The sequence below is a fragment of the Glycine max genome, chromosome 1 (assembly GCF_000004515.6).
Source record: "Glycine max cultivar Williams 82 chromosome 1, Glycine_max_v4.0, whole genome shotgun sequence".
In the NCBI taxonomy this organism is placed as follows: Eukaryota; Viridiplantae; Streptophyta; class Magnoliopsida; order Fabales; family Fabaceae; genus Glycine; species Glycine max.
Window position 1 is genome coordinate 12,922,353 of NC_016088.4, and position 20,707 is coordinate 12,943,059.

The 20,707-nt window shown below is 32.0% G+C and overlaps 1 protein-coding gene across 1 annotated transcript; it reads left to right on the forward strand.

The window, feature by feature from the left end:
• Window positions 1–14,574: 14,574 nt before the first annotated feature.
• LOC100804283 (protein NSP-INTERACTING KINASE 2) lies at window positions 14,575–19,403 on the forward strand. The gene is made up of 11 exons (XM_003517854.5): window positions 14,575–15,350; window positions 15,447–15,579; window positions 15,686–15,757; window positions 15,849–15,992; window positions 16,095–16,166; window positions 16,268–16,327; window positions 16,464–16,555; window positions 16,857–17,006; window positions 17,091–17,432; window positions 17,865–18,244; window positions 18,763–19,403. The coding sequence occupies exons 1-11, from the start codon at window positions 15,251–15,253 to the stop codon at window positions 19,081–19,083; spliced, it is 1,866 nt and encodes a 621-aa protein (XP_003517902.1). The 5' UTR covers window positions 14,575–15,250; the 3' UTR covers window positions 19,084–19,403.
• The last annotated feature ends 1,304 nt before the right edge of the window (window positions 19,404–20,707 follow it).

Genomic DNA, 20,707 nt, shown 5'->3' on the forward strand with positions numbered 1-20,707 from the left:
AATAAATAAGGTCTGTTTAGAATACTATAGTATCCATTCCCATACCTAAATTTTCTGGTACTCATCCTCGTCATCATATTAATAGGATAACAACTTTAATTCTCATCAATTATTACAAATTAATTGAAAATTCACTCTTAAACTATTCAAATAAATTAAAAATTCACCCTTAAACCATCTAAACATAACATTTTAAAAAAATCAAACATAACCTTAAGTTGTTTAAACTCAAATTATAACTAAACAACATTATAAACATACTCATGGGACATTATCATTTTTTAAATAATGAATTAGCTATTTTGTAGCATTTATGTAGTATTTATGCCTTCAAGTTATAGTGTCGATTTGCACAGTTTGCATCTAATTATTTCTCTAAATTTGCTCAAAACCCACTTTTTCATATAATATTTAAAAAATTAAACCCTGCTCATAAATTTTCTTGCTTATGTTGTTTTGGCATCACTTTCTTTTATTTTCACGTTTTCTATATCCTTGCTTCTCTTTTATCTTAGAAAGGAAATTATTCATTTCTTTAGCTTCAATGCTCCAACCGTTATATTATTTTTTTAAAATTCATGCCACTTTTACATTTACATTCTACAATTATTTCCTTTTAATACATTAAATTCTAAATATTTAATTTTGATTCTTTGAAAATTTCATTTTAATCATTTTTTCAGCTAAACCAATCTCCTATGTGTCCTCTGCCGTGGCCATGCCTTTCTTGGTGCCATCATCTCCAACGAATCATAACCATCGCAAGAGAACTTCCACTTCGACCTATGACACTCCACCGCTAAAGGTGGTTGACCCATCACGATTTTATGGGGAGTTAACATACGCGCCACCGCATCAACAACAACATTTGGTGTTATCTGGTGGAAAGGACGATTTGGGAGCTTTGGCTATGTTGGAAGATAATGTGAAGTTGAAGAGTCTCAAAACTTCACCTGGTCCAACTCAACTACACAAGCATAATTTTTTCTCTTCCGCCCCAAGAAAAGAAAAAAGTGGTTATGCTTTTTATTCTTCTTTTCTAGGTTATATTCTAATTAGAAGAAATCAATTGCGTGATTAGGGATTTAGGGTTTGAGAAACAAACCTCACCAGTGTTGGGAAGGTAAGGGCGACGATATCGTCGGGTTTGATTCTGGCAGTGACCAACTAGGCGGACTAGGGTGGTTGTGTGGTTGTGGTGGATGAGAAGAAAGGTGGGGGTGTTGATGTTGAAAAGAAGGATGATGATGATGGTGGTGTGGGCGTGTGGACCGTGGAGGCTGTCGTTGAAAAAATGAAGACAATGGTGTTTGGTGAAGGAGAAAGGTTGGAGAAGGAGAAAGATTAGAGATTAGGGTGTTTTATAATTTTTAAAATAAAATAAAGATATTGAAATTTTTTAATTTTCATTATGTTAAATTAATTATTTTAAAATTTAAAACACTAATAGAGTTAAACGTTTCAAACAAAAAATAAAAAAAGATCAAAATTGAACGTTTAAAACTTAATGTACCAAAATGACACAATTGTGAAACATAATGGATTAAAAATGACATTAAACCTATTTTTTTTCTTTGAAACCTATAGCAACCTATTGAATTCTAATTTAAAGTTACACAAAGTGAATTATCTTTCAACTGATGCTTTAAAAGCTTTGGCCGCCGATCTATCAAACACAACACTACAACAAGGACACAACATAACCTCCTTCTCTACTTTTTGTTTCTTCAATAGAAAATCCACCAATGATTCACCTGCTAGTGGAAAAACTGACTCTTCTTCTTTCTTGAACCCTTCTAAGGCCTAGTTGACCTCCTCTTTAGACAAAAGGGTGTTCACTTTCGATGTCTCAATTGAGGCCCCAATCATCATGATTTGCATGGGTTCCACATAGTTAGCTTGAATGTGAAATGAGTTTTTCCTTGAACTTCAGTCTTCCTTCATCAATAGCCTTTTGGACATGTTTCTAAAATATAAACAATTGTTAGTTCAATGCCCAAAAATATTATGAAATTTGCAATACCTTTTTCCTTTTCTTTGTTCGAGTGTAGGTATTTTATGATCATCACTAAGAGTGTGTTTGAATGGAGGAATTTAAAATTCTGAGAAATTTTAAATTCTAAGAATTTCAAATACTTCAATTGAAATTCTTTTATTTTCAAAATTTTGTGTTTGGATAAAAAAGGTTAAAATTATGAGGGTGAAAAAAATGAATGAAAAAAAAAGATATGATTGGTGTGCTAGTTATACATGTTTCTCTACGTTTTCAGGTCCGATCGATGTTCCACAATCTCAGACGGTGTTTCTTGAAGAAGACGGTAAGAAGAGAATTTCAATTTCTCACCTTTTAGAAGGAAATTGAAATTCCAGATTTTTAGTTGTTTAAAATTCTGTTTTAAAATTCCAAAATTTTAAATTCTTCACAAAAAAACATCCAAACAATGAATTCTAGATTATAGAAATTCAAATTCTCTGATAAATTACTTTCCTCAGTTAAAATTTTGTATCCAAACATACTCTAAGGAAAATTTGTTTCTCTTTTAACAATACATCAAATATTTTATCTGTCTTAGTAATGCCAAAACTATATTTCGAGTTAGGCAATTTGTGCTTTTCATCTATCTTTAACATTTGACAAGTATAGGGTGTCCAGGTTGTAATTCTATGACGCATATTTCATCCTCATCTTGATTAACATCTAAATCTTTATAATTTATAGAATTATCACCATCTTTATATGGTTCCAAATATGCAATTTTCTCCCTTATACTATTGTCAAATATTTTATGTCTTTCCTTTTCAAATTTTATTTTCTCAATTCTTCTTACTCTTTCAGCTAATTGTGTCATATCTCTGACCTATTGATTTACCAATTTCTTTCGAATTGAAAAATCTAAACCTGCAACAACCATCTTGACTAGTTCGTATTCAGGAATTTGAGTATAACATCAATATTTCATTTGTCGAAACCTATTTAAGTAGTCTTTGATTGTTTCATTATTGAATATTTAGTGGTTGTAAAATCCTAATCTTAGTCTCACCTTTAAAGAAATGTTCATGGAACACTCTTTCGAGTTGAGCCGAAGTGTATATCAAATTTGGTGGTAATATGGTAATCCAAGTAAAAGCATTTTTCGTTAAAGAACTAGGAAAATATTTCATTTTTAGGAATTCATCAATGACCAAATCACCACATTCTATTTGAAAATGAGTTGCATGTTCCACTGTAGACTCTTCTAACTCTGCAGAAAATTTCGAAAACCTAGGTACCTTATAACCCCTTGGCAACTCAGATTGTAAAATATAATCAGGGAAAGCAGAAACAAAGTAAGGTGGTTGTGCATTTCCTAATTCGAAATCATCCCTATTCAAAGCCAGTTCGATCATTTGATTGATCTAAGGATTTTGAATTGCTTTGAGGCCTAAACCTTTATTTGGACTATTTGGTTCTTGAAGCATTTGATTTTGTTGCATATTGGCTAAGGCCTCATATGCACTTTGATTTCTATTCACCAAAACAGGATTTGGCTATTCTGTATCATTCACAATCCGAACTGGGATATTAACATCATTTTTAGGATTCTTATTATTAATAGGTCCTTCTTGTATTGGTATTTCTTGAATTACATGTCTATTTTCAAGTTGATTTCTAGGAATGCCCAAAGCATCTCCTATTCAAGTTAAAAAATACCATTCATTTGCTGGTAACTTTCGTTGGTAGATCTCAACATAGGATTTAAAATCAAAGTCATATGATTTGTTCGAGTGTTAACCATTTCATGGTTCCTATGGTCTATTTGTTGTCTAAAGACTATTAATGTTTCATTAGAAACACCTATAGAGATCATGTTGCTTTCTGTTGTCATCTTATCCTCGATAGGAACTCTTATATTTCTTAAGTGATCAACATCATGAGAATGATTATTTCCCCCAAGTTCTAAATGCTTGTTAGTTCATCTAATAACCATAATAGGTGGAATTGAGTTTTTACTTTAAGGCATAGGCATACTCAATTGTGGTAGGTTTATCTCATTAGACACTGGGGGCATACCCCATGGTCTTGTGGTAGAAAATGGTGGGTGTTTGTAGTTGAGATTATACTATTTTGTGGCAACAAAGTTTTGACAATTCTTGTTTGAACTTGTGAGCGCATTACATCTTCACTACTTACATTTGTAGGGTCATTGTTTGTACGACTAGTACCCACAACCATTTCATTATTCAACCCAGATGGTACACTAGTTTGATTTTGTTCATTGCTGCCACTATTGTTAACGAAAGTGTTTGTAGCATTATTGTTACCATTGTTGTTATTAATGCAGTTTCTTTGACTATTGTTTGTCATTCTATCACTTCTTAACAACATACAATTCTCATCAAGACTTGTTCTTAAGATCAAATTGTTTGGCAAACTAGTCTCATTGGGCGTGCCAATTTGTTAATCGTGAAAATTATATCTATTTTTTGAAAGGAAAATATTTCCAAGACAGTAAATGAATTTTCACTGAATGATTTTATTAACAAATAAATATTTAAAAGTCAAACATAGAATCCATTTTCGATTATGAGTTCTTTTTGGTTAAACAAACAAGTTTATAGTTTTCAACTTAATAGATAATTGTTTAATATTTAATACAAATTATGATAATAATTTCGATAAAAATATCCATTTTAGTTATAATAAGGTTGTAATTGATAAGATAATAGAACAACTTTTGATAAAAGTGTTTTTGATTTAATGATTAGTTTCTAAATAATTTCGATAATAATAAGAAATAGGGATCAGAAAAGTCAAGTTTTGAGAAAGAATGAAGATTGGAAAAAGTAAAGGGTTTAGAAATGTACAATAAAATAAATAGACATGAATTCATGAAAGTTGGGAATTGAATACATACACAATGACCTACTGAACCTTTGCCAATTTCGATGGTAGGCATGTTGGTGTTTTGAGGAATTAAGTGATTGTGTATCAACCCCCTGAAATTGGTAGTCAGTAGTTTTATTTATAGACTTATGATAATAACGGTTGAATTACATGATTTTGACATGTGTACAAAGACATTCCTATATACAGTGATCTAATATTGGTAAGTGTCTTTGCATAACTTCTCCAATCTCGCATGTGCGAATAAAATTATCAAAACGAACAATTTCAATCAAAATAAGTTCTTTTGATTGCATAATCAAGTTTCTCAAATTTTTTCCTATTCTGCTTGTTTTTGAAGGGATTCCTCTATTCATCTCTAGACAAATAAATTGAAATTTAATTTACATAACTTAATCAAATTATGCACAATAGAGGTAACAATAATATATGCTTTATTTTCATGACATTCTAGTATGCCATTAAGCTCTTCGGAAGTTGTTGATTGTACCATGCCATTGCATTTGGCAGCCACTAACAATGACAAGGATGATGCTGGCTCAATGAACAATTAGGGCTCACATCTTGAATGGCTTAGGAAAAAAAAAGTTATGTGAGTCACTTACATATTTAGTTTTTATTTTTTAAGTAGAATAATTCAAACCATTACATTGATTCATCCTATGAATGAGATTTTGTGTAAATATTTAGACTTATACCTGATGTGATTGGATCATCCCATATATATATATATATATGGGTTGGGTGGGGCAGGTGGGTATTATAATAACTATATCCACACTTATTCTTATTAAAATTTTGTGGGTAAATACTCACTTCGGACCTATCCCCAGTTCAAAAGAAAGAACTTTATGCACCCCACATGCCAGAAAGTGAGTTGTGAGCCTATCTCAACCATACAAAACCAACTTGTAAGGAGAAAATTGTTTCCTACTTATATAATCTATCTTGACACTATATTTAGTGGACGTGAGACTTCAACATGTCTTCCTTTTGCCCATGGCTACTCACCATGTGAGACTTTCAACACATCTCTCTATCTAGGGTTGACCACAATTTAAGTGGATTTTCCAACATCCTTCTTCATGCTCAAAACTATTTTCCAGTAGCATGACAGACACATAGGAGGCCCAATAATGGATCTAAGATGAGCTCTGATACCATGTTAGTAAGTGAGTTATGAGCGTAAGTCAATCCTACAAAATCAGTTTGTAAGGTAAAGATTGTTTCCCACTTATAGAGTCTATCTTAGCAGTATCTTTAGTTGATGTGAGATTTCAATATATTCTCCTTTTGTCCATACCTACCCACCATGTGAGACTTTCAACATACTCCCCTATCTAGGGGTAACTACAATTTAAATGGATTTTCCAACACCACCTCATCCATATACAGGACATGCCCTTGTGGTGACTCCTATTGCTAAACAATGCACTGAACTTAATGGACCATTTGGTTGGAAGGAAGGTAAATACAAGATGAAGAAAAAGATTTTGAGTGCATCTTTGGATGAATGTTGACAAAATTAATTTTGAATAAAATTGATTTTGTAAAATTGATTTTGAAATTATATGATTTATGTTTAAATGTTTGTATTATAAAATCATGTTTGGAGTAAATTAGTATAAAATTTTGAATTTAATATAAAAATTATTTAAAATTATTTCAACTTCATAATAGACCCTTAATTAATTGTGAACTCTTCTCTAACATAAAATCTTGACATGTCGTTTTTTTTAAAAATTAATTCTGAACTTAAAAACAACTTTTCAGCATGAAACCAAATCGGCTCAACTGATTCTTGATCGATGTTTGTTGCTTCGCTGTTCTTAATTTGGATTATTTGAACCGATAATTTGATGAGTTTTTTGTGTAACCCTTGTTAGCACCTTCCCCACAAAGAATAAAAAGAAGAAAAGACCTGCAAACCAAGCATATATGCCACATGATCGATCGGTACTAAAACAAACAAACATAAAAGGAAAGTACCAAATGTTTAAAATGCCACATGAAGTTTCCTCAAAACTAAAAATAGATTTTTATAGATAAAAATATAAGAGAAATGATTTAAAAGAAGAGAAATAGAGTAAAAATAAATTGATATGTTTTTGGTTTAAAAGAAAAAATGTGAAAATAATATTATAAAATTATTTAATATAAATGAAATAGGAAAAAGAGAATTAAATAAGTACAAAAATACTATTTTGCACCTTTAAGAATTTTGCTGGTGACCTTGAAAAGAGTAAAAGCAAAATTAAGAAAGTCTTTTTACCGAAAGTTTCACAATTCTTGCTCAGTCCCCCGACACCTACTCGGAGAGAGAAACTAACGTCATGTGCCCTCACATATCTAACATATTTCTCTTTGAAATCATGCCTACCAAATTAGAACGTCTCATTTCCGTCCTCTTGCTTATTATTTTCATCGCTGAAATCAAACACAACCGAAGAGCAAACTCGAGAGTAGGTGTTTATGATAATTCTTAAAATCAAGAAATATGAAAATTTTATTGGAACACAAGGGATTTTATGACATTTTTTTATTTAATCAACTACAATTAAATTGACTTTAATTATTAAAAAATGAGTTTTCAAGTCAAAATAGAACTTCTTGAGTTAAAAGATAAAATGAAACTCGCTAAAAATAAATTAAAAAATTCAGTTAAATTTTAATTGAATTTAATAACTGTGTATTGTTTATGGTTTTTATTGAACGAGATTATAAAATTGTTGTATATTATCCGTACGTAACTCATTTTTTCATTTTGCTATCGAAATGCAAATTTATATATTAGTATTTTTAAATTCTACATGATAAGTACACTTACCAAAAAAATCTGTGACAAAAAACACACATACAAAAATGACAAAATGAGTTATTGATGCTGAAAGTAATTTAAATACTTTGGATTCATATAGTAGAAAATGGGTGTACGCGCAATTGGTGTAATCAGGAAATCATAATTAAACCACTCAAATTTTGAAATTATATTTTAAATTGACTAAAATATATTTTTACCACTTTATGTTTTAGATTATATTCAAATTGGTTTTTTATATTTTAAAAAGTTCAATATAGTCTTTTATCAAGTGAGTTAAAATGATCATTCTCCAACAATGATCTTTTTTTTTTTTTATCTTTATTTATTTTGGGACACACTTTTAAATCCTATGGTGACTTATTTGTGGTCCGAAACTTGTCTCATTAAAATCACATATATATGAAAACTATAGAGCCCAATTAATGTTTGAATAAAAAAGAGGATAAACATAATGAAAATAATATGAAAAGTGAAATCATGATTTGTGGACCTTTTTTATTTAACCATAAAGAAACACAATAAAATAAAGTAATGATGAAATCAAGGTTATATTATCATTTAACAATCAAAATAGATGAAAATGACTAAAACTTAAGATGAAAAAAGTTGGATAAATAACCTATTTAGTCTTCGAACTATGCATTCACTAATAATTTAGTCCCTATATTTTTGAAATGATTAATTTAGTTTACAAATATGCAAATATTGAAATATATTAGACCAATCATTAAGCATACGGATAATTTGATCCTTAAAGTATGACACTTATCGTTAGAGTGATTATGAAATTATATTACTTATTGATAAATTAGTTCACGACATACATAACTTATAATAACCGGGGGACTAGTTGGTTATTTAAGACATACATAACTTATAATAACCGAGAGACTAATTGGTTATTTAAAAAAATGTAAGACTAGATTGTCAACAAATACACAGTTTAGGAATTAAATATACTATTTATGCAAAAAAATTGAAGTACTTTGACTTGTCAATGAAAAGTTTAAGGACTAAAATAAAAAATACCAAAATACTTCAGGACTAAAAATATAATTTAGCTATAATAAAAAAACTTAATTTACTCATTTTTTTCCTTCACTTATAACATCTCTCTCACATGCCCATTATTTATTTTTTTTGAGGAAAAATCATTATTGATTGTTAACTAATAAATGATCACATTATTATATCTACAAAATAATGAAAATTTATTTTTTTATTGTAATATATTATTGAAGATTATATTAAATCATCAAGATAATCTGACATTTGTAAAATTATGCATTACTTTCTATAATAAAATCCTGTAAGATATTAGAATAAAAATACTTAATTATGTGTTATGGTGACATCCCATTTTTCGTAAATAAATTAAAAGACTTTTTAGTAAAAAAATAATAATAAAGTTTTAAAAAATAGTGAGATTTTTATAATTAAATAAATAAAGAGAAATAACTATATCAAAATAATGGTTTGAAAAAAAATATATTTGATTTATTTATTTGATAAGAATAAAATAGAGTTTATTTTTATAAAATAATAAAAATAAATAAATAGCGTAAATAATAGGTTGTGAGTACCCTAGCTATAAATAGCGTTAGGCCAGTTTTCGCCTCCTCTTTCTCTTAATTTCATTTTCCCCTCTCTTCTTCCCAAAACCATCTCTTTTATCCGCAGACTACAAAACCTATTTAAGAAAAACAACGATCTCGGACACATTCACCGTTGGATCGTCGTGAAATTTAAGCACCAGGTTCACAACTCAATTCTGAGAATTGTCACCGTTGGAAATTTAGAAATCATGTCTGAGCTGAGAGAAATATACTTAACATCGTAACCTTTTCTTTTCTCGCAAAAACCCAAAACTGTCTCGGTAAAACTACGATCTGGATTCATTAACCGTTGGATTGTCATAAAATTTTAATATGAGGTTCTATATTCAATTCCTCACACCTTCACCGTTGGGATTTGCAGAATAACATTTTTGGAGAGAGAAAAGTGAATTTCACGAAGACAATACAAAATGGAGGCTTCAATCCCTTCTCTTTCTATCTGATGTTTAGGAACCCTAACAGAACAACCAGAGAGGGAGCTCTAGAGAGTACCATAAAATTCGCAATTGATAACGGAGAATGCTTGAGTGACTACATCAAAGTAAGGGATGAGTTATTCACAATTGGAGATTAGTGATAACATGTGTAGGGATCCTTAGAGTGTCAATTGGAATGAGTTTTGGGGTGTTTTTGTAATTTTTTATTCTATCCTTATAATTATAAGTGTGAATTATATACTTTTGATGAACCAGTTGATGTCCCAATGAGAAATTGTTATGAAATTGATGTGTTCTTCTGTTGAGTGTGAACCCTATAAATTGAACCTTTGTCTAATTAGCGTGAATTGATGAAATTAAGTAAGTAGAGATTTAGCGAAAGAGGGAGTGAGATATTGATTTTGTATTTTCTCCTTTTCATGCTTTTTAGGTTTTTTTTATAGTTTAAAGTTAATATTATATTTGAAATTGACCAAAGATCTCTAGTAGACTATCTGTTGCATTCTTAGATAATATATATGAATTCATGTACACTTATATATATATATATATATATATATAGGAAAGTGTCCATATAATTATTTAGAATTGGTACATTGAAAGCTTACTTTGAAATTCATGATCCAATATGATGTATGTTGTTGGTTTTATATATATAGATTTAGCTATATATTTATTTATATTAATATTTTATGTAAATAATATTGTAGTGTTGTTATGGAGTGATTCCAAAAATTATTTAAGTGTTGGAGTTTGAGAATATTATGGTTAGATTTGAGGTATATGTGTATTGAGATGTGTGTATTGTGTTGTAAGCTGTGAATTGTATAATAGCCCGACCAGTGTTATCTTGAGAAAAGTGTTGATGTGCAGTGTTAAAGAGAAAGTGTAGGTTTCCTATTTAGGAACCAGTGTTAAATTGTAGCGCAATATGTTAAACGTGTTTGAAACACGAGTGTGAGGTCGTGGATATTGTATAATTCATGAGCAGTGTTTATAAATGGAATATGTGATGAATTAAGGAATAACATGTTGCTTTGAGATTATAGTATTGTTATTGAGATTGAGTATAAGTGCAAAGTTAAACATGTGTTAATTTGTGAGATACGTGTAAACATGTGATGATGGGTTGTGACACTATGAGATGTGAAATTGTGAATGAGTTTTGCCTGCGAATAAGTGTGTGGTTAACACTTGATGTGACATTACTTGTGTTGTAAGCTGTTAATTGTACAATAACCCGACCAGTGTTATCTTGAGAAAAGTGTTGATGTGCAGTGTTAAAGAGAAAGTATAGGTTTCCTATTTAGGAACTAGTGTTAAAGAGAAAGTGTAGGTTTCCTATTTAGGAACCAGTATTAAATTGTAGCGCAATTGTGTTAAACGTGTTTAAAACACGAGTGTGAGGTTGTGGATATTGTATAATTCATGAACAGTGTCTGAATGCAAAAAAATTATTTTAGGGGTTGGACCTGAATCAGGAGGGAGAGGCCTTGACGGACTCTTCAGAGTGTAGGCCTTGGGGGTCACCCGGTTTGAGTGCTTCTTTAAGCCTGTGCCGATCCTACATGGTTGGAACATTCTTGCAAAACAGTGTGACCCTGACTGGTCTCCCTATGATTTTACTTAGTGAGAGTGACCTGACATACCCATTGTGTGGTGTGTCTTGTTATGTACTCCTAAGTGGCCCAGGGTGGTTTCTCACTGATTATGACATGGCACCACATTGCATATAGGCTTGAGTCTTAGCATAATTGTTGCATACGCTTGTTAATTGTTTATTATGAAATTGATGTGTTATTATGTCTTGATCGGAGTGTGTGATTCTTGTGTAATGTGATTGATGATTGAAAAGTGTGATTGATGATTGAAAAGTGAATTTTGAATGACAAAGTGGTGGGATTACGTGAGTTATGTTTAAGTAAGTTTTATTTTGTTTATATGATATGTATATCTAGTTGTCTTGTTTCTCCATTAGTCAGGAATGTGACAACTCACTCCCCGTGTGTTGTTTGTGTTTGGATCTTGTAATGATCTTGAACTTTGTGTTCGGAAGAGCATATGACTAGGTGAAATTGCTTTAAGGAATCTTGTGCTGAATGACGTCGAGACACAATGCTTTGATAGGAATGTGACATTGGGGCATAAGTTTTTATATTAATTACATGATGTTAGTCTATTTTATTTTACCTCACTAATTTAACAAAATATTTTTGTAAATTTTGATAACCTTATTTTGAGCCGAATATATTTTTAATAAATTTTAATTGATAATAATGAAGTGAATGTGAATCTTTTATCTAAATAAATTTGTTTATCGAGATATATATATATATATATATATATAGGTAGAGGATATCACATATAGCAATCACAATCCATAAACACAACTTCATTTCAAGCAAGGAATTGATGGGTGACCATCCTAAGAAGGATTAGGACAACCTCTAACACGATAATTGTAAAAAAAAAAAGAGCCTAACATGGCAACTCTAACAACATTCACATATTTGTGATGTGCCTTAGAATCAAAGTAGCTTAATTAACCCTCATGCAAGTCTTATTAGATTGTTGCTCACATTTGGTTTTTGATTTCTCTATGATTATTCACCTTATTATAATCTTTTTGATGAGCCTTTGATGATATTGGATCGGTCCAAGGAGCTGTTTAAGCGTCAAGTCGTATTAGTGTGGGGTCTCTAATGCACGTGCACCTAGGTGCTATAGTGAGGAGCCATGCCATGCAATCAAGTGGCCACTGATCCTGTTTCAGATGGAAACACCGGGACCCGTTTCACCTATAAAGGAAAAGGTGTTTGAACTTTGAACACTACTAGTCACCCCCTTTCACCAAAAAATGGAAAAGGAAACGTTGGTGGAGAAAAAGAGGCTTCACAGAAGTACTGCATAAAATGTTATTTTTGTTTCAATATTGAAAAAATTGAACGAATAACGATAAGATTTGTAAATTATAATTGTGGGTTTCATTTCTTTAACCACTCTAACTGTTTTTTTATTATTAGTAACAATTATATGTGTGAAATATTAATCAATTTTATTGTAATTAATTTCCGTTGGAAAATTTAATTGATGATTTTTAATAATATGTCTTCGCATACGTGTTTAGTTTTACAGTTGAAAATATCTGAATTAATTTTAAGCATGTTTGCTTTCGCATTTAGGTTGGATGGATCAATGGCCATCAAGTAGTTTATGGTCTTCTGTGTATTTGACGTGTTATACGTGGAGAGAGGGTTCATGCACACACATGATATGTTCTTCTGCATATTTGAGGTGTTAGACAATTTATGACATGAGTCATGTTAAACAATTCGTTTTAAACACGCACTTTGTTTATACTCAAACATGATTTTATTTTTAGTATAGATACAAATATTTAGTTATTGATAGAAGTGATAAAATATAGCTTTTATCTTAAGTTGAAAATTTTCATCATGTTTTATGTCAAACTTACTTTCTGAATAAAAATATCTAAATAGAAGTCACTTTATTTCAAAATCAGCTTTTATCTAAATTTAATTTTTACAAAATCAACTTCAGTCATTTTTACTAACAAGCTTCTAAACAAACACATTAAAAAATAAAACAAAGAGTATTCTTTTTTACTTTAATTTTTTAGAACTTTTTTATAAAAATAATCTTGTGTTTTTGATTAATAAACTTATATTTTTTTCTTCACGAATCTATAAATTTTATACAAAAGTTACAAAATAAATTAAAGGGTTTAGAACTTATAAATGAAAATTACAAATTTAATAAAGTATATATATATATATATATATATATATATATATATATATATTGTTATTTCTGCCAGCAAATTACTAATAAACCATTATATTACACCGTTATTTAAGGTACACCTTACAGCTGGACAAATGATAATACATGGCTAGCTTTATTTTCTTCATAAAAATTGTATATACAAAAGTTAATTCTAGTTGTGAGTTTCAGCTAAGTTTAAAAAACATTATAAATAGAATCACTTCAGATTAAATAGAACTATGTGCACACGACTCTGACAGAAAACTTATTGTAGTTTGCATTACACTCCCATTTTTGATGAGTAAGATTTTGTGATTCTAATTTGATTCTTGAAATAATCCGAGTAGGAAAACAAATTTTATATTAACTGGATGTCAGTTCTTTAGCTTGGTGGGTTCTGCATGTCAGCTCTGATATGCAAACCAAAATTTGATGGAAAAAATTAAAAACAAAAAGTTCCTATTAAAACGGGAGTGAAATAGACATCACAAATCCTTTGTATTTCATATATGACACAGCAATGATGGTAAAAACTAAAGAAGCCCTCACACCTTGGCTTTGTTAGTTATGGGGGGCACTTTGGGAATTTCCTAGGGGGGTGAGGGGTGATAAATAATTCACAATAGTGTGAGAACAGCTTTTGCTTTTAAAAGTAGGCTGTTTTGGCTTGTTTATTAGAGGAACTGTCTAATGAATGTGATTATTTGGAGACAAAATGAGTGATTGAGAATCAATAAAGCATAGCTAACTAAGATTATTAATATGACCAAAGAAAAATGGAAAGTAAAACAGTGAGAGAAAATGGAAGACATAATTGACACAAAAAAGATCTCTCACACAAGGAGAGAGGAGCCATTGCATCACCAATCTCAACCTCAATCCCTTGGGATTCTAACTTTTTCTCTCATAATAATTGAATAAAACGAAAGAAAGTGGAGTTCGGTACTTAAAAGATAATGAATGGCACACCTCAGGGACAGGGAATGTTTTTGGATTCTTAATATTTATTTTTCTTCTACAAGACACTGAGAGAGGTTAACAAATCATAGTGATCCGCTTTGTGTTATTTCTCTCTCACTCTCTCATAGTTGATGGCAGCTAAACTAAATGCCCCACTTAGTTAATTTTTCTGATTAAGGTCCATTGAGCCAAACTTTCACAGTGCTTCACACTCTTACTTTTTTTTTCTTTTATTATTATATTTGAAGAAATAGAATAAGTGAATAACACTACTGCTCTTTCGACCAATGCATGATCGATGGAATTTTCTTTTTCAATCATCTTTTGCATTTATCTAGAAAAGAGGCTAATGGAGGAGTGCCTCATGGCTATTTTATATTATATATTCTTTGCCTTTGCTTTCGTTGTTGAACCATCAGCAGGCATGCTGGTTCTCTTTTAAGTCTTTTTTTTACCATTGGCTCTGATTCAACAAGTCTGACACAAGGGTGGGAGTGAGTGCAATTTCTGGCTTCAAAGCAGGTGGGAAATGGTACTGTTGGAGGACTTGGTTGATGAGGTTCCTCTTGTGATGTAAAAAAAAATATGACATGTAACAAAAACAAACCAAGTTGGATTTGGTGGTGCTAGTTGAATCATTCAAATTAAACCTGCTCCTTACTTGCCTCCTCCTAAAGATACAACTTGATTCACTTTTGTTGTGGGAATAACTAATTAATAAGCTTCTGGTGATCCTTCAAACCCAATGGAGAGAAGAAGGGACGTTGCTCTCTTTTGTTTAGCTTTGTTCTTCTTGTGGACTTCAGTGGCTGCTTTGCTTTCTCCTAAAGGTGTCAACTATGAAGGTGATTTGACTAGGAGTGCTTCCCTTGTTTCTTAGAGCACATAATAATTGTAAGGTCGCTCACTAATCCTAATAAATATGCTTGTTTTACATGCAGTTCAAGCACTTATGGGCATTAGGAACTCTCTGGCGGATCCTCATTCTGTCTTAAATAACTGGGATCCTGATGCTGTGGATCCTTGCAACTGGGCTATGGTCACTTGCTCTTCTGATCATTTTGTGATTGCCCTGTAAGTCAAACTGGAATAAACCAAAATCCATAACAAGAAATATTCAATTTCACTGTTTTTCTTCTTAAGATTCCACTTCTTATTTCATCACTTTTCATCTTTTCAGTGGGATTCCAAGCCAAAATATATCTGGCACTCTCTCACCAAGCATAGGAAACTTAACAAACCTCCAAACTGTGTGAGTAACATGCTTTGTATGGTAAAAAGAAAGAATTGGACTATTGGAGTAAGTTTTTGTCAAGAATATTACCTTACAAGGCATTTTGCAGGCTTCTGCAGGATAATAATATAACAGGACCAATCCCTTCTGAGATTGGAAGGCTCCAAAAGCTTCAAACTCTTGATCTTTCTGACAATTTCTTCACTGGTCAACTTCCAGATTCTCTTTCCCACATGAAGGGTCTCCATTATTTGTAAGTTCAAGAATGCTACACATTCTTTCATAGGCTTTATAGAAAAACGTGTGTTAATTCCCTATCAAGAAATATGATGATAGGAATTTGAATTTCAATCAGGCGGCTAAACAATAACAGTCTCACTGGACCAATTCCTTCCTCTTTGGCTAACATGACTCAGCTTGCCTTTCTGTAAGTCTCTTCTAGCCTTTTATTATGGACTTATTAATTTCTTCGTCCTCTGTTAATTTGATTTCTGATCAATAATTTGTCTACTTCTGAATTTTGCTTAGGGATATCTCTTATAATAACTTGAGTGAACCTGTACCAAGAATAAATGCAAAAACATTCAAGTAAGGTGTTTGGTCTTAATTTTATTAGTTTTTCTCATTCAATATTTTCTCTGTTTTCCTCAAGTGAGTTAAAAAATATAAATTCTGTTTACATGTTATTAAGTAATTGCATGTTTTTTTCCTTCTCTTGAAACAGTATTGTAGGCAATCCTCAGATATGTGTCACGGGAGTTGAGAAGAACTGCTCCAGAACAACATCAATTCCTTCTGCTCCGAATAATTCTCAAGGTATTCATAGTTCTTGCATGTTGTGGATTTGCTTATGCTTTTCCACCCTCATGATGTGGCATCTAAAGTTTTTCTTCTTATCTGTCATAAGTGGACTTAGTCTAAAACTCTAGTCCAAAACTACTGTTTTGGGGTGCAAAATCATTTCACAAACAAAGAACTGTTGAAAACTATTAATTTCTAAGTTGCTTAACATGTTTATAATCATTTCTTCCATCATTCTTCACCACTGTATTTATTTTTTCTTTTGCATGCAAATTACCTTCATACCCTAAGATAGTTTACTGAATTGCTTTCCAAGATTCACAATCCACCAAAAGACCGAAGAGTCACAAAGTTGCCTTGGCGTTTGCTTCAAGCTTAAGCTGCATATGCTTACTAATTCTGGGACTTGGCTTCCTCATCTGGTGGAGACAAAGATATAACAAGCAAATATTCTTTGTTGTTAATGGTTAGTGGATCATAAACATAGACCAACTTGGTAGGCATATCATGATTTATTCTTCTATTTTTAACTCAACTTTTCTTCTTTCAGAACAACACCGTGAAGAGGTTTGCCTTGGAAACCTCAAGAAGTTTCACTTCAGAGAACTTCAGCTTGCTACAAATAACTTCAGCAGCAAGAACTTGATTGGCAAAGGTGGATTTGGAAATGTCTACAAAGGGTATCTCCAAGATGGTACAGTTATAGCAGTAAAAAGGCTTAAAGATGGTAATGCCATTGGAGGTGAGATCCAATTCCAGACTGAAGTTGAGATGATCAGCTTAGCCGTCCATCGGAATCTTCTTCGCCTGTATGGATTCTGCATGACAGCTACAGAGAGGCTCTTGGTTTATCCCTACATGTCAAATGGCAGTGTTGCTTCCCGTCTAAAAGGTAATGTCTATTCTGTACAGCTAGATACCAGTTACTATATATATAGAGTTTAACACACAATTTGGTTATTTAAAATGGTAACTTGTGTTACTTTAATATTTTAAAGTGTATGTTTTTTACAAATTGATCCAAAGAGTTTACTTGCTATGAAGTTAGTTGTGAACTAAACAATTTTATCTCTCAGAGGGCTAATTTATCTAAAAATCTTTCAGGGACCAAAAACAGTCACTTTCTAGGACCAAATTGCATGTTAGCTTGTATATGTATCCATCTTGGGTCTGCTGTCATACACATGAAACTTTTTAATACACATCCCAAACTTGGATGCTCTTCCAATTTCCATAAAACCTAAGTAAAATAAATTTTTTGAGTTTCCCAATATAGCCTTTAGTTTATGAAGTAGGAGTATTCATTTATCTTTTGATGATACAGCCAAGCCAGCTTTGGACTGGCCAACAAGGAAAAGAATAGCTTTAGGAGCTGGAAGAGGCTTGCTATATTTGCACGAACAGTGTGATCCAAAGATTATTCATAGGGATGTGAAGGCAGCAAATATCTTGCTTGATGATTATTGTGAGGCTGTGGTGGGAGATTTTGGGTTGGCAAAGCTATTAGACCACAGGGATTCACATGTGACAACAGCAGTGAGAGGTACTGTGGGGCACATAGCCCCTGAGTATCTCTCTACAGGCCAATCTTCTGAGAAAACAGATGTGTTTGGGTTTGGAATTCTTCTTCTTGAACTGATATCTGGCCAAAGAGCTCTTGAGTTTGGGAAAGCAGCAAACCAGAAAGGAGCCATGCTAGACTGGGTGAGCCAACCAGAATTGGTTTCTTTATCATTTATTTATTGTTTAACATGTTTGATAGTCCTTGAAAATATGGTGATTTGGTTTTAGTTTAGGCAAATTTCTTTTGTTGGTTTTGATCCTTACAAATTTTAAAAGTTTTAAGAACAACCCTTACCACCATTTATTGATGATGTGACATGAATCTAAATATATATGGTAGTAGTCATTTAATATATATATATATATATATATAATATAATATAATATATCGTAGGACTATAATTAACAAAAAAAAAGTTTTTGATGTAATAAAACAAAAGTTTCTCATATTACATGAATTAAAAGCATATTTAAACCTTTAATTGTCTATTTCAATTGCTTGCTTAATGAATGAAAAAAATTCACAGATAAACTTCTCGAAGTAAGTTTTTTTTTTTCTCTTAAAAAAAAATCTTATTTCAGTAAATTTCGCTATCAAGCTTATAAATAAGCTATCATGTGATGTGTCTTAAATTTATTCAACTTCACTGTACTCGCAGGTGAAGAAAATCCATCAAGAGAAGAAAATTGACTTGTTGGTTGACAAGGACCTGAAAAACAACTATGATAGGATTGAGCTTGATGAAATAGTTCAAGTGGCTCTTCTATGTACTCAATACCTTCCAAGCTACAGACCAAAGATGTCTGAAGTGGTTAGGATGCTTGAAGGAGATGGTCTTGCAGAGAAATGGGAGGCCTCACAGAGAGCTGAATCCACAAGAAGTAGAGGCAATGAACTCTCATCTTCAGAGCGCTACTCTGATCTCACTGATGACTCTTCATTACTAGCCCAAGCAATGGAACTTTCTGGACCAAGATGATTCACAAAGTCACTGTGACACTGAAGTTGGTGAAGAGTTAAAGAAAGTGGAAGTTTCTTCAAATGCAAGTGCCTGAGTTGCAGCGGACTTGATGTAACATTAGTAGCATCTCAAAGAGTGATGCTAGTTTCTGACTGTACAGAATCTGATTGGAGACATTGACGTATAGATTGAGTGTTATGTGTTGTTCTTAATAGATGGGGCGAAGATTTTTGTGGGAAATGTCCTTCTGGCTCCTTCAAGATGTTTGAAGAATAACGTTCATATAAATAGGTTGTACTTAAACTGTCAATAATAGTATTTTGGGATTTGGGATTTGAGATTTTTCACCTATTACTCATTGCTTAATTTGCTTCTGTTTTCTGTGTTAGATTCTAACAGATTTTCGGTGCATGGTAAGGCATAGTGGCTATTGTGTAACATACACTAGAAAGATGGTTTCAAATGGTGACAGACACCAAGGTGTTATCGTATTAGTTAACATTGTAAATTTTTTTATACCGACAAAATGTCAAAATTAAACTATTAGTGTAAACTAAAAAATGACCATAACATGAATAGCAATGATCGGGAGGCTCCAAAAGCTCCAAAAGAACATATATATCAAAATATAACTCTTAGTTTGCAGACCTCAGTTTTTGCCCCCCTGACCCGTAAGTTCTATTTGTTCTTGCAGCCTCCACAATTCAACAGATTTATCTTGTATATGACTAACCAACCCCGCCCACATACTATTACCCTCTTCCTTTTTTTTTTTTTATCTGTCATCCAATTCAACAGATTTAAGCCACTAATTCAACCAGATTACCTCGTGTATCAGTAACCAAAAAAAGCAACAACCTAATAACCTTTTTTCTATTCTGTCTCTGTCAGCAAGCATACTCCACAGCCACATTGCCTTTCAAGATTCCTTTTTCCATCTATTTGTTTTTGCTTCCCAGATTCATTTATTTCCTCCTGTTTATACTTTATACTTCCTCGTTGGAATATTTATCTTCACAGCCATTTTAAAGAGAGTGCTGGCTGAATTGTCCACATATATAAGGAAGCGAGAGGCTTACAACTTACCTCAATTATGAACTGGGATTTGTTCTTGTATTTACTGTAAGTAATTTGGCATGCTGCACTAGTTCCATAAATCTATAAAATCTTATTAAACATGAGGGGAGTTCCATAAAATTACTCATAGTATTGATAGTATTGATTGACAGAATTTATAGGAAACAAAAGTATGGAAACTAGGAGAATGAAAGGCTAACAAAAACAACCCTAAACTAACCAAGTAAGAAGAAAAACAAGTAAGTGCACACAAACTGGTACTACTAGAATGAAAGCTTAACAAAACCCAGCACTAAGCTAATTAAGTAACTAATAAGAGAACTTGATCACAATTTTTTCGACCGACGGTTTTGTATTTCCCTTTCCTTGTGTGCCTCCTAGGTCTTCTTCAACTCCTCTTCTTCTCTCCTTGGCAGAGACTCCCACTCCTCCTCTTCACGCCGCTCCCATTGCCCTTTAGAAGTATTCCAACAATATTTAGAAGAACTCCAAGCATATTTGGGTGCAGGTTGTTGTTGTTGTTGCTGTTGAGCGTGAAGAACACACAAATACATACATATGAGAA